We start from the raw sequence: 16,341 nt of genomic DNA, 5'->3' as shown, positions 1-16,341 counted from the left end.
AAACGGACATGCAGCGATCAACGGAGGTGAAGCAGTGGACGGCGAGAGATGGTGTGCAGCAGTGTTAGTTGGTGTAGTAGAGATGTTGGAGGAAAGAAAAATCGAGAGAAAGAAATAAAAGTTGTGAACGATGATCGTTTTCTAATGATCCAACATGCGGTGATCAATAGAATGAATCGACAAGGAGTTAGAGCAGTGTCAGAGGAAAATGGTGTGGAGGAGTGCTTGTGTCAAAGAGTGATGCTAGAGGGAGGGTTTGATGTTGCAAAGAACTCTAAGTTTTTCTTTAATCTAAGTATATGAAGTGTACATCGGTAATGTATCAACTATAACAAATGTATCAAGCATACATCAGTAACATATCAAAGATATCAAATATAAGTGTATAGTGTACATCAATGGTATATCATGGTGTATGAAGTGTGACTAGTGTATAGTGTACTTATTTCTTGTTTTAAATCGTGGGTTAGAATTGTGTTTTGCTATTTTGCAAAACAAAATGGTTTGGGCTACAACCCTAATACTAATAAATTGTTGTATCCTCATTAACCGGTTTCATTTTATAATAAACAATTTACGATTTACGATTGTTTTGCTATTTTTATGAATGTTTTGATTCACCTTGCTATATTTAAAAACAAACTAATTCATTTAACTATTATTCTAATTTAACGACCTTCATATCATTTTCGTAGATAAAACTTTAAAATTTGGTTGTTCCTCTTGTCAATCCGATCTCATATCTTCTTCTAGTATGACTAAAACACATGACTCAACTAAATTAAAATATTTTCACACCTTTCCCATTACACTCAGAAAAAGTACATTTTTGGTCCCTAATTAAGCTTTAGGTCTAATTTCTATTTGGTTCATAGGTTTTGAAATGTTACACACTTATACCCTTTTAAGTTATAATTTGATTTCAATTTAGTCTCAAGTTTTATTTCATTTTATGGTCTAGGTTTCAAGATTCTACCTTTTTAGCCTCGATTTAGCGAATAATCAAAGTTGAAAATGTAAATCTTGAAATACCAAATTGAAATACAATTCAAAATGTCAACAATGAATTGTAAGGGACCAAAATAAATTAGATCTAAAATCTAGGACCAAAAGTATATTTTTCCCTTGATTTTTCGATTTTTTCATAACTTAAATTTCAAATGAAAAAAAAGGCTAACAAGATAAATAGCAATTTTAAAACTTTCATTTGAAAAAATAGCAAGATGTATTTAGATCAGGAGAATTAGCAAAACTAATTTGAATTTAGTAATTAACTAATGATTAGATTACAAAAATACCCCAAATAGTATTTACAATTAATTGCTTCCAAAAATACATATTTTTTAAAATCGTAAGAACCTAGAATTTTTTGGCATTTTAAAATATTTTTTATTAAAGAAAATTTGATTCAACTCCCTAAAAAGTAAGATATCTTTCAAGTATAAAACTAAAGTGTGATCTAAATATTTAAAATAAACCATTCATTCACCTATTATTCTAAGATTAAAAGTTAAAACACACAAACCACATCTGAACTTCAAACCTAAAGAAGCATTCCATTGAAAATTAAGATTGGTTGACAAAAGAAAAATTAATTATAGTGTAAACCTTCCAAATTAAAATTGATTGACATAAAAAGAAATTAATAAAAATGTAAGAACCTTAATTTACTGTGTCATACCTCTGAACAAAAGTTAGAGAATGGAATGGTTATTAAAATGAGCAAAATGGTAAATTAGTAATTCATTATTTAATAATTACCAAATTTTAAGAATATCTCCCATACCAAAATGATAACAAACTATATATTTGCTTAGTTTTTAAAATATCCTACCTAAAAAAAATATTTAGTTGCAAAAATTGTTGTTCAGTTTACGAAAATTTCTACAACTATGATAACTAAAATCTCCATAAAATTTTGGTTTTGCAAGAAGTATTTTTTGAAAAATCTTTTGGCAACCATGTTCAAAAAAAAATCATTAAAAATAAAAATAGAAAAAATGTATGAAAATTGAAAAAATTAATAAAATGATTGAAAAAAATGTATGATATTTTAGTAAAAAAAATTGTTACAAATAGCACAAAAAAAATGAAAGCAAAAAAATATTCAGCTATATTTAAAAATATCTCTATTTTATTTTGATATTTGAAAAAGAAATTGTATTTAATTTTATCATTCAAAACTAGAAAGATAAGAGAAAACAAAGAAAAAAGATTAATTACACTGTAATTGAAGATTCCAATGGAGGGTTCTGCGAAGGTTCTTTGCTGCGCTATTAGGATATCTACATGACTTGCAACAAAATGTTTTTTTTTTTTTTTTTTTTTTTTTTTGAGGAAGAATGTAGTTAGTCTTTAGACTAAATCTACAAATACAGTAAACTTAAAGATAATTGAAAAATTGGACAACCAAACCAATGCAATAGAATTTTGGTGGTGGTGTAGACCCCATAGGCAGAAGAAACAATTTTGGTTGTGGATTTGGAAAGCTTGGCCACAACTCTTTCACAATAGATTGAGAAAAATCAGTTGAAAAAAAATATTACAACTTTGCATCATCAACAAAATCCCCAATTAATTTAAGTTGATCAAGTCGGAGATCAATCTAAATTGTAGTGGAAAGACAAAGTTGTATGAGAAATCCAACAAACATTAAAAAAAAATAATAATAGCATCTTAAATTTAATAAAAATCTACGACACAGTCTATAACTTATTTACTATTTTTCTTATAAAATGTCAAGTTTGTTATTCCTTCAAATGATAGTAAAATTACGGCTAGATACCTAAATATCCAAAATTGGCCAAGAACCAACATCGGCCCTAACTGGAAAACCAAACCGATCGGTTCCATGCAAATTTTGACATTGGTTTGGACCGTTAGGTTCCTCTCCACAAAACTGAAGAAACCAAACCATCCCACCATATATACAGATAACAGATGTATGGACAAAAATTCATTAACAATCTGAACAACATACACTATGATGAAGTTTGCAAAGAATCATACCCGTCTCTTCGATCATTGTGTCAAAAACAAAATTGCCTTTCTAATTCAACTAAAATCTATAAATAATCTAAGACAAAATATGGTACCCCCAAACCACCCCAAGAAAATATAATAAACTTTAATACAAATATTAGTATTAGATTACGATCTGCGTTTTTCAAACACCGAGGAAGTCACGTTTCTTGGTTGTTTTCATATATGGTCTAATCACCCATTCATTCTGAGCTTCCGTTTGGTCCACAGTTCCTAACTTTATCTGCCATAAACATCCACCAAACAAACCAAAATTGAAATTTAGATCCACAACCTAATACTGCTTACCACCCAGAAACAATACATCGATCAACAAAATTGCAGATTACGTTCTATTCGACTGCAGTCAGCCAAGGTCGTTAAACTATAAAAAATATAAATATAAAATAAAGAGAATGAGTGATGAGAATAAGTTACATATGTACTTTATCCTAATCTGAATTTGATAATTTTGTTGGATCACTTTGTAGAATGTTATCCTTTAATTTTTAAGATAAGGATCTACTAGACAAGATTGAAAATTAAGAAACATATTTAACGCAAAATAGAAAGTTCAAAAACATACTAAATATAAAATTCAAAAACATACTAAATAGAAAATTCAAAAACATACTAGATAACAACTACCAAGTGGACACAAAACTAAAAATTTAGAAACTAAATTTGTAATATAATCCGTTATTTTTCAACAAAAATTTCAGTTATTATTGGAAGAGAAACGTTCCAAATAAAACAATTTTTTTCTTTGGTAAGATTGTTGACAACATCTGAATTTCAAGATGATAACAAATGAACTCCAAACAAAAACTTCTGATAGCGACAAACTACATATTTCAATGAACTGCAAAAGGACGAAAATAAATATTATCATCAAAATTTTATAAAGAGTTTTGATTTTTGTCGAAAAATATCTCGTCCTCCGTCAAATTCTGTTTCAATTCAATACAATTGTACTAGTATCTTCTAAAATAAAATAAAATAAGTTGTATTTGAGCTACTTTTTATTTTCTTTTTCTAAAGCCTCGGTTATTATGATGATAATTTCCAACTTTTGACAACCTTAAAACTTGAAATTGACTTTGGATGATAATATATGTAAGACCATGGCTGCTTATTAATTAGTTTGTTGTCAGATACTTTCTACAGGATCAAAGTAAAACGAAACACCTAGATTGCCTATTTATCTTTGTTTATTGAAAAGCTTTCTCCAGTATCAAGAACGTATATATGAAATCCGTCAAAGCAATGAACCAAATCACAGAATAGGTACCTGGTACAGTCGCAATTCAAACCGTGGACCAATCTCCTTCAGCTCAATTGATTTGGCACCTCCATGCTTCTCATAAATATGATGCCTATAGTTTATTTTAATTCAAATGACCAAAGAAAACAGCACAAATTAGCAAAGAGCTACTTACCACCGAAGAAACACAACTTCAAATATGTGTGTGTGTGCATGCTTTCTCCAACGTTTAGACCAACAGAATGAAGTGAACCTTTTCCTTCATGAGAACATTTAAAAGACCCCAATTGAGTCTTTGGAGCACTAAGTTCAGTTTTGGAGTTCGGAGCTAATATTGAAGTTATGAAGTTCGTGTTTGAGTTGCAAGATGGAGTTTCTTGATAAATGTGCAAATTTCAATGATAAACACTATTTTTTCTTTTTTCTTCTTTTTTTTTTTTTTTTTTTTTGATATCCGTGAGTGTCCGGGTCAGCTTACGCGCACCTAAACTTCAATAGTATTAAATGATTAACGCTATTGAAGTTGAGTTATTTCACACCGTTATGAAGTCGAGAACCAAACACCCCCTAAATGAAAATTTGACAGCATTGAAATATAAGAGATTTTCTTTTTGTTCACTCGATAAATCGCTGAACTTTCATCGAGAGGAAAGATGAAATAATATATGAAGAAGATTTTTTTACGAAAACGACTTTCATTGAGAAAAAATGAAAGAATACAAGGGCAAAAAAAATCAGCAACAAAACTACCTCTTTAAAGAAATAGGGACCAACTAAGTAAAATGCTGCCCATAGAATAGTTACAAAAGTTCTTCGAAACCAAAGCCCAAAGAGACATGTGATATCTAACCAAAAACCAAATCTCACTATGCCCCCTCTCTCTACCCTGAACACTCTATCATTCCTTTCACCCCAAAATATTCCAAATAACTGAGCACACCCCAGCATGCCATAATAAGCCTCCCATATCACTAAAAGGCAGATGGAGAAGGAATTCCCCAATAGTCGCTCTAACACTACTCTAGCCAGCATAACTGACACCAAACTCCCAAAGGAAAGAGCACCAAACAGTCCTTGCAAACTAACAATTCCAAAATAAGTGATCAAGATCTTCCTCCGCCATCTGATGCATGACATAGCAAAAAGGCCCGACAAGCGAGGTCCTCCTCTTAACAAGCCTATCAATAGTGTTAACCTGACCAAACAAGACTAGCCAGATAGAGAACCTAACTTTCTTAGGAACCTTAATCCTCCAAACCACATCGAAAACCGACCCTTAGGGGGAGCAAGGTTCAAGAACAGACCAAATAAAGAATTACAAGAACATCACCAACTAGGATTAGTAATCCAAATGCTCTCATAACTCACTATAAGATCCAAGACAATACCGTTTTTGGATGAGGAAAGATGATACAGATGTGAAAAAATAGAACAAAGGAAAATCTCCTCCACCCATCTATCCTCCCAGAAAAAGGTGCCCTTGCCATCTCCACAAAACAATAAACAAATAGAGAAAAAGTAGGGAGCTCGAACGAAATATCCTTCCAAGGATTCCGAAAAGTGCCTTTAACCCCTCTTGTAAACTCAAAAGGAAGGGAACCATGCTTGCTCACAATGATCCTATGCCAAAGAGCATCGAGCTCAAGATGGAAGAACCAAAGCCACTTTGCCAATAGAGCTCTGTTACAGATTCTAAGATAACCAATCCCTAATCCACCCCAGAGTCACAAAGCACCCCACCAACTCCCAACTAACCAAATGGAAGTTGTGACCCTCGTCCACCCCCTCCTACAAAAAGCCTCTCATGTATTTTTCAATGCTCTTACACACCCAGTTAGGGACCCTAAACAAGGAAAGATAACACATCAGGATGCCACTCAACGCCGACATGATCAAAGTAAGTCTGCCAGCTTTAGAAAAGAACCCTTTCTTCCACATCGTCAATCTCTTTCGAATTTTCTCAAATATAGGGTTCCAAAAAGACACAGCTCTAGAATTACCCCCAATGGAAGACCAAGGTAATAAGAAGGTAAAGAACCAACCTCACAATCAACCACTTCCACCCACCTCTGCAATTTAGCCCAATTAGAATTAATACTATAGATAGTGCACTTGTTTCTATTGATTTCATACTCAACATCTCTTCAAAGAATTTAACCATAGAATTAGGAGTGTGGAAAGACTCCTCTTTTTCGAAACAAAAGAGCAAAGTATCATACAAAATTGAAAGTGCGAAAAGGCCATTTCTTCTCTACCACTCTTAAAAGGCTCGACACCTTTACTTATCAACCAGCTTAAAATATCCACAACTAATAAGAACATAAACGGAGACAAAGGATCACCGTCTAAGACCCTTGGATGCCTAAATCTCCCCTTTTGGAACTCCATTGATGAGAATAGAATACTTAACGTTTCTAACGCATCCCAACATCCACATTCTCCATTTATAACCAAAGTCGTTCTTCATCATCACTCTATCCAAAAAGTCCCAGTCCACATGATCATACACTTTCTCAAAATCAAGCTTTAACATAACACCCTCCAACTTCTTCAATCTATACTTCTCAATAGCTTCATTTGCAATCAAAGCTTGGTCCAAAATCTGCCTTCCAAAAAGAAAGAAGGGAAAAAAAAGCCCCCTAAGTTTCAAAAATAGTTGATGGCAACACTTTCCTTAAACAATTAGCAAGAACTTTAGCCAAAATCTTATAAACACTATTAATGAGACTGATAGGCCAAAATTGCTTCACCTTATTTGCATTCTCCTTTTAAGGAATCAAGCAACAAAGGTTTCAACCACCGATCTATTCAAGATCCCTCTTTCAAAAAATTCCTTAAAGACTCCCTCCAAGTCGCCTTTGATTAGATCTCAATTCTACTGAAAAAAGGCTATAGAAAACCCGTCAGCTCCAGGAACCTTGTTGCCATCGCAACTAAAAACAACTCCTCATCCTCCCTAGGCGAAATCGGGTTCCAATCAATACCCACCACAACCGACTTCTCTGCACAGGGCTATAAACAATAGAGAAAAACTTCCCCCTCAATTTCCTCTCTATCACTAGTACAAACCCCATTATCCAAAAACAGATGCCCTATGTGGTTCTTGTTTCTTCTTTTGTTAACCATCCTATGAAAGAAACCCGTATTACAATCCCCTTCTTTGGCCCACTTAAATTTACACTTTTGAAACCAGCTCACATTAGCCTTTCTAATCACCTCTTTTAAGGCTCCTTTTAAACTAAATCTCTCCTCAATGAGGCAATTTTCAAGTGGATCATCCAACTCAAGATTGTTGATTTCATCAATCCTAGCAACAATCTCCTTTTTTTAACCCGAATATATCCAAACACCTCTCTGTTCCAAGCTCTCAGCGGGCCTTTTAAGAAATCTCAGCTTTTCCATGAATTTAAAACCCTCCCACCTACCTTGGATACTAGTCTTCCACCAAGAAGCAATATTCGCTTTAAACAAGGGATGATCAAACCACATGTTCTCAAATATGAAGGGAACGGGACCCCAATTCAACCTCCCATTAGTCAAAATAAGGGGCCAGTGATCCAAAGTGATCCTAGACCCTCTAACCTGCCTAGGGTTCCCAAACCTCTCAATCCACACTTCCGATATAAGCACCCTATTAATCCTCGAGGCAGCCCTGCAATTGACCCAAGTAAATTTACCCCCGATGAGGAGGAGGATCAAACAAACCACTATCTTTACTAAGTTGTTAAAACATCTCATAGATTTAGAGATTCTCCCTCCCAAAGCTTTCCCATAAGGAGAATGGACCACATTAAAATCCCCCGCCACACCATCTCACCCCACAATAACCGAAAAGATCTCCCAGTTCTTCCCAAAATAAATTCCTACCTCTAATCCTTGGGGACTATAAACCCCAGTAACCCAAAACTAAAGACCCTCCCCATCCAGAAAAGCCACAGTAATGGAGTGCTGACCACAAATCATTTCAAAAGCAACACACGATCTCGAGTTCCACAACACAAGAATCCCACCCAACAAAACTTCAACCTCAAGAACCTCCCACTCCACCCTCCCACTCTTCCAAATACTAGCTATTGTATTTTTTCCTTTTTTTTCTTCTTTTTTTTTTCATAAAAAGTTTCTCATTCTCCTTACTTGTCATTTTTAATATATGAAGAAGATGATATAAAACTATAACCCACAAAAAGGGAGAGATTATAAAAGGGTTTCCAATCAAATACGAAAAGACCCAGAGGATAATTATGAGGCTTCACCATGAAGCCCACAAATTACATTGAGAATTTGAAACTAGGAGACAATTCTGCTCCCTCTGAAAAGGCTGTAGGTTCAATTTTGCCAAATAAGGAATTTGTGGGATTAGATACTATCTTCTCTAAAGTGGCTTAGTTCCTCGTCAAGGTTTCTGTTAGGTACTAGTAGTAACCACACTTACACAATAACTACGGGTAACCATCCTTAGATAATAACTACTAGTGACTTCCTATCTTATCCAATTACCCTTATACCCCTTAAGTGACATCATACTAAATATCTAGTACCTAACAGTTTCTGCCTATAAATAAACTAACAATTCGATTTAATTAGTATCATTATGATTGATTCAATGATTCTTTTCTAATCAATGACGATCAATTATTGTCTTTATCAAATAATTTAGATTAAACAATATAAAATATAACTTGCAATTAAAAGCATATAACTTTACTAACATTTTTTTTCAAGAAAGTAAATGTAACTTCTAATAAAATAGATATTTTATTTAAACGGAGACAAACTTATTTTTTAATAATATAAACTCAAACTCAAACTCAAAGTACAAGAGGTACCTAGTAAAATAGATATTAAATATCAATCGAAAATAATGTACTTATTTTGGTGAATATAGCTATGTACTTATTTTGGTGAATATAGCTAAATCACAACAATTTATATTATTTTACCAAACACTAAACACTGATTTACTTTATGTCATAACTTGTCTTTCTAAAAGTACTGCAATCCAAAACTAAGGCCAAGTATCACCATCACGTTCATCTCACCAATTTAACATTCTCTAGGGAAAAACTTTAGTAAACCAACCTGAATGAAATATAGTCAGACTGATTAGCAAAAGTAACCACACGTTTGGTATCTGGCTTCGGCACAGGAAATAGATGCTTTAAGATATTGGCCGTCCTTTCACCCAACTATCAAAAATAGAACAATTAAATATATTAGAAACATAATAAAAAATGCAATTTAGAGAAGACACTGAATAACAATTTATCTTTACCTAAGTAATTGTTCTAAAGAAAAAACAAACAAACAAACAATCTTGGCATAATGGCAGAACGAGGGAAATGTAGGCATTTATGTCCTTAACATGCAACCACATACACATGGGATATGGTGGAAAATAGAAATAGAACACATGGCAGAATCTTATGTGGGAAAGGGGAAAAGATAAACAATAGAACATCATATTGGAGAAAATCCAAGCTAACAAAATGATGATAAGATTAAGACACAATAACACCAGCATGTCAATAATAGCAATATAAGAAAATCGTGATTCTGAAAAGTAGACGTTATTTACTTTGGAAAAACTAACTTGGAGATTAGAAGAAAGAATGGCTGATAATAATGTACATCAGAAAGTTTTCATTTTCAAGTTCAGTCCCTTTCATTGTGTTATGAAATATAAATTCGGCAGTTTTAACATCATTCAATGTTGAAACCCAGTACAAATATCAAAATAAAGAACACATGGTTGAAAGTGGCAAAGACTGTCATGAAATATGTCAAATGACAAGGTGATGTTGTAAAATTCAAAACATGTCCCTTACCTTCGTGGTAAAATTGTTCAAAATTATGTGCGGATAGGCCTCAGGCATCGTTCCCATAGCCTTTTTGTCCCTAATTTCATGTCTTGTAACCTCAATTGGAAAAGATGGTTAGTCTACTAGCCCAATGCGCAACCACCTAGTGCCAAAAAACATTAACTTAAGAAAATGAATTCCAAAAGAACACTTACCACATTCAGCAATCCAAAATAGGCAGTTGGACCAAATGGAAGATGGCTGATAATTAAACCATCTGGCACACCACGATGTTCATGAACTAAAATAACATCTGTAAATTCATGAGCACGGCAGGTCTCTATGATCTCTGAGATCACCTAAGAAACAACAAACCATTTTAATCAAACAAAAGGTCTACTGATGAGAATGAGATAAGTATACCACCACCAACAACACGTTCTACCTACGCTTCTCTTTGAGATTGTCTTAAAATTCCCCTTAACTCACAAGTGGAAATATAGGGCATTCTTCCACATTTTCTGATTTTGCAAGTCATGATATAATATTTAGTTTCTATAATTTTTTAAATGGGAAAAATATAGTATTAGCAACTCTTTGTGGGCCCGTCTAGACCAATTGTAAGTCCTATTGTAAATACATAAACAAGGAGAGGCGGGATTTGAATTGCACCCTAGGGAAGTTGCTTGCTGGACTAACTTTTGTCATGGTTTTAGGTGTAATCAGGTTGTATATATACATATGTAGTTAGTCTGTGCCTTAGTAAAGGTTAGGTTTTATCTTGTGTGAGTTTTTTGTCTTAGGAAGGATAGTATACGTACAACCCTCTCAAAGGGTTGAGCAACTTACACTCCCCCTTGTGCTTTTTTTATTCTTAACGGCTGTCCTGGACCTCCAATAACACGAAAACTAGCAAGGGCGATTACAAGGGAGTTACCTTACACCAACTGACGTGTTACCAATGTACCAATTTAAAGGGAGATACCTTACACCGACATGTTACAAACTTACAACTAACTGACGCCTTAGCATATTTTAAGAAACATTTGTCATCTTCTAACACCAGCATTAACAAATTCATGAGTTGTTGTCTCCTTTTCAAAAAAAACAAATCCATGAGTTGTTAACAGCCTTGAACTGACTGTTGAATATTCAACCCATAAGGAAGAGTTATAACTTGTTCTTCCATTACCGATTTTAAACTGTCCACTGTGTAATTTAGTATCAACAATCAAATAACAAAGTATACCTAAGTCAAAAAAAGCTCCAATCACAAAAGGCTTTCTCAATTGGCTTTAAAGAATGACAAGAAATTCCAACTCGAAATCGACGGCTAAATGGTGAACAGACTGATGGTAGAAAACCAAATGAGGTAGCCAAAATTAATACTAACCTGACCACCACGATTCATTCTTTGTGCATTGGGGAAAACAATTTTTAGTTCCTGCGTACAGATTCCCAATAAAACTCTGATTAAGGCCAAAAACTATACGCTTGAATCTATCTACAACAGAAGTAAAAAAGGAGAAAAGGGTTAGATATACCAACCTTTGCAAACTGTGTCAAAGGTGCACTTGGATCCCGAGATGTAGTTATCAAAATTTTAGGATCAACTTCTGAAGCATTTGCATACTCATCATCAATGTGTGTCCTTGGGACTGTATTTGAGGCACACAAAGAGGCAAGAGGCAGACGTATATTTAGCAAGAAATTTTAGAAACCAACTTGCACTTACAATTTAATGTTAAGAATCAAGAGTTCTGTTAATAATTGGGACAGCATAAATAAAGAGGCCTTTGAATACATATTCAAAAAGACCAAGATAAGCAATTTGCAGAAACATCACTGACCATTTTACTATGATGTTTTTCCTCCACCTCTGTGGTAAGAGAATAAAAAATCATATATTAAAATAAAGGTCAACTTACAAATTTGGTACTGAACTTTCAAGCATGTGTCTACTGGTTTTTTAGCTTTCAATTTTGTGCCCAACAACTATCAATCATTAACTCAAATGATCTCTGTTCTTTAGGTTGTACAACTGTGTCCTTGAGTTTTTTAAAAAAAAAAACATCAACTCAATTATTGTGTGAGGCCTCTAACTAATATTACTCAATAATTACTAAGATAATGGCAAAAACAGAGGCAGCACTTTGTGTTTATATATTTATAATGCCAAAATATAACAGTCACAAGCTCAAAACAAAGGAAACAACAGCAGAAAAACAAGAAAGAAAAACATACCACCCTTCTCCCTACAAATTATGGTAGCCCATCGGCCTCAGCCGCCTTTTCTACAATGATAACCAAAATTATACCTAGCTACCCCAATCCCCAAAAGATACTATTTATAGGTACCAAAACATTCTCCTGCTAGGGCCCACTCTTGCACGTTCCCATGATCCCATTTCTACTTTTCCATTGCCACCTGGCTGTCAGGTGAGTTCCCTTTTTTGCCCCTTCTTTTATACATATTAATAATGGGAGGTCTCACAGATTGTGCAACACACTAATTGTATTGATTAGAAATTACGTAGCGTAACTGGGAAACTGAAGCATACCGCGAAAATGAGATGGGCTACATAAGGCTTTCTAATAGACACATTTAGACTTTTGTACCTCACATGGCCACTCGCTAGCCCAAAAATTATCTTCTCTTCCAAAATGGTGTACTGTACCCATTAATCATGTAAATGATATCAGCTTCTTCACAATCCCTTTATTTAACTTCAAAAACCACATTCTTCCCCAAAAACTATGCTTTGCACACTACCTTACCCAAATATTATTACTCCTAGGACACCAAAACATACGAAAACACCAAAGATAGTTAATATGCAATATCAACTGCCTTTCAAGAGGGCTATATCTCTCCCACAATCATTACACTCGAGACTGACTTACAAACTATGACCTCCCCTACAAACCCTGACTCCTATTTATAAGCATACTACCTCTCAATATGTCCATCTCCCCATCTTGCTGCTACATGTGTCATAATCATTCAGAATCTGCTGTGCATCTCTTTATGCATTGTCCATTTGCTTCAAGTTTGGGCATACCATGTTCTAGGTCTTCGGTTGGTTGACTGTTTTTGCTTCTAATATGCTTGACAACCTTGCTTCTTTGTTGGTTGGTCATCCTTTTCATGGCACTAACAGGACTATTTGGTTGGCTATCGTTCGTGTTTTTTTCTGAAATTTGTGGAGCAAATGTAATAACATCTTTTCAGATATAATTCTTCTAGTTTTGACCTTTTTTAGATTTTACTCTTTCTACAGCTTTGTATTGGTGCAAAACTAATCCTCCTTTTAATCATTCGAGTCTTTCTTACTTGGTTTCCAATTGGAAATATTTATCTTAATAACCTTTAGATGTTTGGGGGTTCTCCCGATTTCATTTCATCAATGAAATGTTTCTTCTCTAAAAAAATAAATAAATAAATAATCAAACTGTCTCTAACTAACTATCATCATATGCTCACTCGGCTACTATACCCAAAATAGCCCTTCTTAGTACCCTCACAGTTTCTTCAGCTTAATTACCCAGATCCTTCTTCCCTCCTAATTTCCTCTTAAAAGTATCCAACATCTCTCAAAAACTCTCCATCCACCCTTAATGAAATGACCTAGTTGTAGCCATAATCCATCTAACCACCGGTTATGCTCTAAGATTTTTTCAACCAAAAGGATCCTTATTTAAACCTTTTGTTTTTGTATGCTTATCGTTCGATGGGTATTGGTGGGGTTATGCTCCTTTCCAAGTATGTTCCAACCAAAGAAACTGATCCCATCTCAACTTGATGAAAGATTCATAAAAATAAAGTTAATAAGATACTATTTATAAAAGAAAAAAAAAAAAAAAAAAACTCATCAATCCATGGGGACACCTACCTAGGAATTATTTTTTATGAGTTTCCTTGACACTCAAATGTTGTAGGGTCAAGCGGGTTGTTCTGTAAGATTAGTCGAGGTATGTGTAAGCTGGCATGGACACTCACAGATACAAAATAACCCACCAAGAATTTGATCCCATTCAAATCCAATGCAACGAATAAAGAACAAGCTTTTCTCTTTTCTTATATCTTCTAATTAAATAAAAATCTCCGTAACTTACCATCTAAGCTAATGAAGATTTTTTTTTTTTTTTTTTTTTGCATGCTATGACAAAAAAAGCTCTCATGTGAACTCGTAAGATTGAACTCCATTTTCACAGAGAAATGTGAAAATTTTGAGAAGGATAGGAAGAAGGTAAAAAGAATGATCATAAACCACTGGTATTGTGTTGGAGAATGAGGATCAATATCCCAAATAAGTCATTAACTTGAAGATGCCAATTTAGTTCATTTTCTTCATTAAATGATACGAATTCTTTGGAGAAGGCAGGGAACAGCCAAAGATGTTAATCGTCCATATTAAGTTGAAGAATAGTAAGAGAGAAGTACCTGCTGTGAGTTCATCCTCAAGTTCAATTTCTTTACGAAGTGCTGCCTCCTCGTTTCGGAGTTCAGTAGGAAAAGGTTTTCCCTCTGCAGTAAAAACATTTCACAGAATATTGACCTTAAAGTTCATAATTGCAAGTTTAGGAGCTTTGAGCCAGTTGAAAAAAAAGCCACATGCATGTTTTCAAATTCCTCATGTTACTTCCGATTCAATCTTTTTTTGGTTTCCACCATTGAGCATTCCTTCTAACTATTTTCATATGTATTATATCTTCAATATAGAGGTTAAATGAAAAGTTAATAGCAACCTTTTTTTACTAGTAGTTGGTTATTTCATCCTCCAATTTCGTACCCTCCTTTTTTATTGATCAATGCTATTTCATCCACTTGAGGGAGGAACACAATCAAGCAAAGAGGATGTAATACCTTCTAAGGCTTCTCTAATCTTCCGCTTTTTCTCATATAGCAAACGCTCCTTGCCTTCTAAACTCTTTCTGTACAAATACTCCCTCCTCAGCCGAATGTTTCTTCGCAACATTGCTTTGAATTATTAGCCAAACCCCAACTGAGAGTCTTCACATAAATAAACCAAAAACAAAATAACTTCAAAAAAAGCATACATCAACTAGATAATCATGGATGTAATCACATTCATATGCACCTATTTAAGTTACATTGAAAATAAGAACTCGAAGAAAGACGGCTGCCGGATGCAACACTGAACCGGGGACAGGCAGCAGCTATTTTTATTTGTTCCTTGCATTTTGCTGTTTTTTATACTGCAAATCCTTTCAAATACAGCTTTTCGATTATTCTCATATTGAACAAAACTATCGGTGAGTTCTGTTTTGCTCATTTAATCTCTTAACTTAAATTGTATACGAACACAAACAAATACTTTTTCACTTAAGTTTTATGTTTTCAGTTAGACTTGTTGAGCATTAATTTTCTTCTTCGGAGATGAACAGAATAAACCAACAAAATACAAAAATAAAAAATGAAAAGTAAAAACCATGGGAACCTGAAAAATGAACGGCGGAAGCGGTACCTGAACAACGGCGCGGGTTACTGAGAAAAAGAGAACAAAGATGAGTGGTTGTGATTGCTGGAGGAAGCGAGAGAGTATGAGAGATAGTGACGGCGGAAGGCTGAGACAGTGGCAGCTGAGAACACAGCGTGCGGTAGCGGAGCAGTGCTCAAGTGGCTGCTGGGGTATAGGGTTTAGGGAAGAAGAAGGGCTTACGATAGTTGAGGGAAGGACAGTTTCAGCTAACTTGGCAACCATGTAAACAGTTTTTTGCTATTTTTAAATCCACCAAATGAACTAAAATCTTTGCAAAATACCACAACTCTCTTCTTGTATTTTGGGAAATTGCAAAAAATAGGTTAAAAAAAAAGTTTAAATGACTTTTGCGACAAGCTTTCAAAAGGAAGAGTTTTAGGACAATTTAGGTGTAAATGGACAAAAATGTCATTCATTAAATTTCTATCCCTCTTCATTGAATTTCCACTATCCACGTTCGCTTTCCCTTCTCTTTCGTGTAGAACAGCTGAAGTAAAAAAAAAAACATCTCATTTCGTTGGCTTTTGAAATTTCCCGCTCTGCTCTTCGAAGATACTCCGACTGTTCGTCGGTCCTCCAGTGCATTTCGTCGCTTCTCCTTTTCGAACCTAATAATCAACTTTGAGCGTTTTCTCTTATTTCACTGAGTTTTATCTGTAACCTATTTTCAATATATTTGCTGTAAATGTTTGGTTTTGGAATCAACTTATTTGCTGGAATTTGTTCCTTTTCTTCAGGCTTCAATCATGACATC

At 34.3% G+C, this 16,341-nt stretch overlaps 1 protein-coding gene across 1 annotated transcript; it reads right to left on the bottom strand.

Moving 5' to 3' along the window:
- Nucleotides 1-2,943: 2,943 nt before the first annotated feature.
- LOC103503328 (uncharacterized) lies at nucleotides 2,944-16,009 on the bottom strand. The gene is made up of 10 exons (XM_008467489.3): nucleotides 15,573-16,009; nucleotides 14,951-15,097; nucleotides 14,528-14,611; nucleotides 11,632-11,741; nucleotides 11,477-11,527; nucleotides 10,299-10,442; nucleotides 10,111-10,200; nucleotides 9,365-9,471; nucleotides 4,313-4,397; nucleotides 2,944-3,265 (listed from the first exon to the last, which is right to left on the bottom strand). Exons 2-10 carry the CDS (start codon nucleotides 15,060-15,062, stop codon nucleotides 3,167-3,169), a joined length of 882 nt encoding a protein of 293 aa, XP_008465711.1. The 5' UTR covers nucleotides 15,063-15,097; nucleotides 15,573-16,009; the 3' UTR covers nucleotides 2,944-3,166.
- Nucleotides 16,010-16,341: the final 332 nt, after the last annotated feature.

Source organism: Cucumis melo, chromosome 9, assembly GCF_025177605.1.
Source record: "Cucumis melo cultivar AY chromosome 9, USDA_Cmelo_AY_1.0, whole genome shotgun sequence".
In the NCBI taxonomy this organism is placed as follows: Eukaryota; Viridiplantae; Streptophyta; class Magnoliopsida; order Cucurbitales; family Cucurbitaceae; genus Cucumis; species Cucumis melo.
The sequence above is the reverse complement of the archived record's forward strand: the minus strand, read 5'-3'. Positions and strand labels throughout refer to the sequence as shown.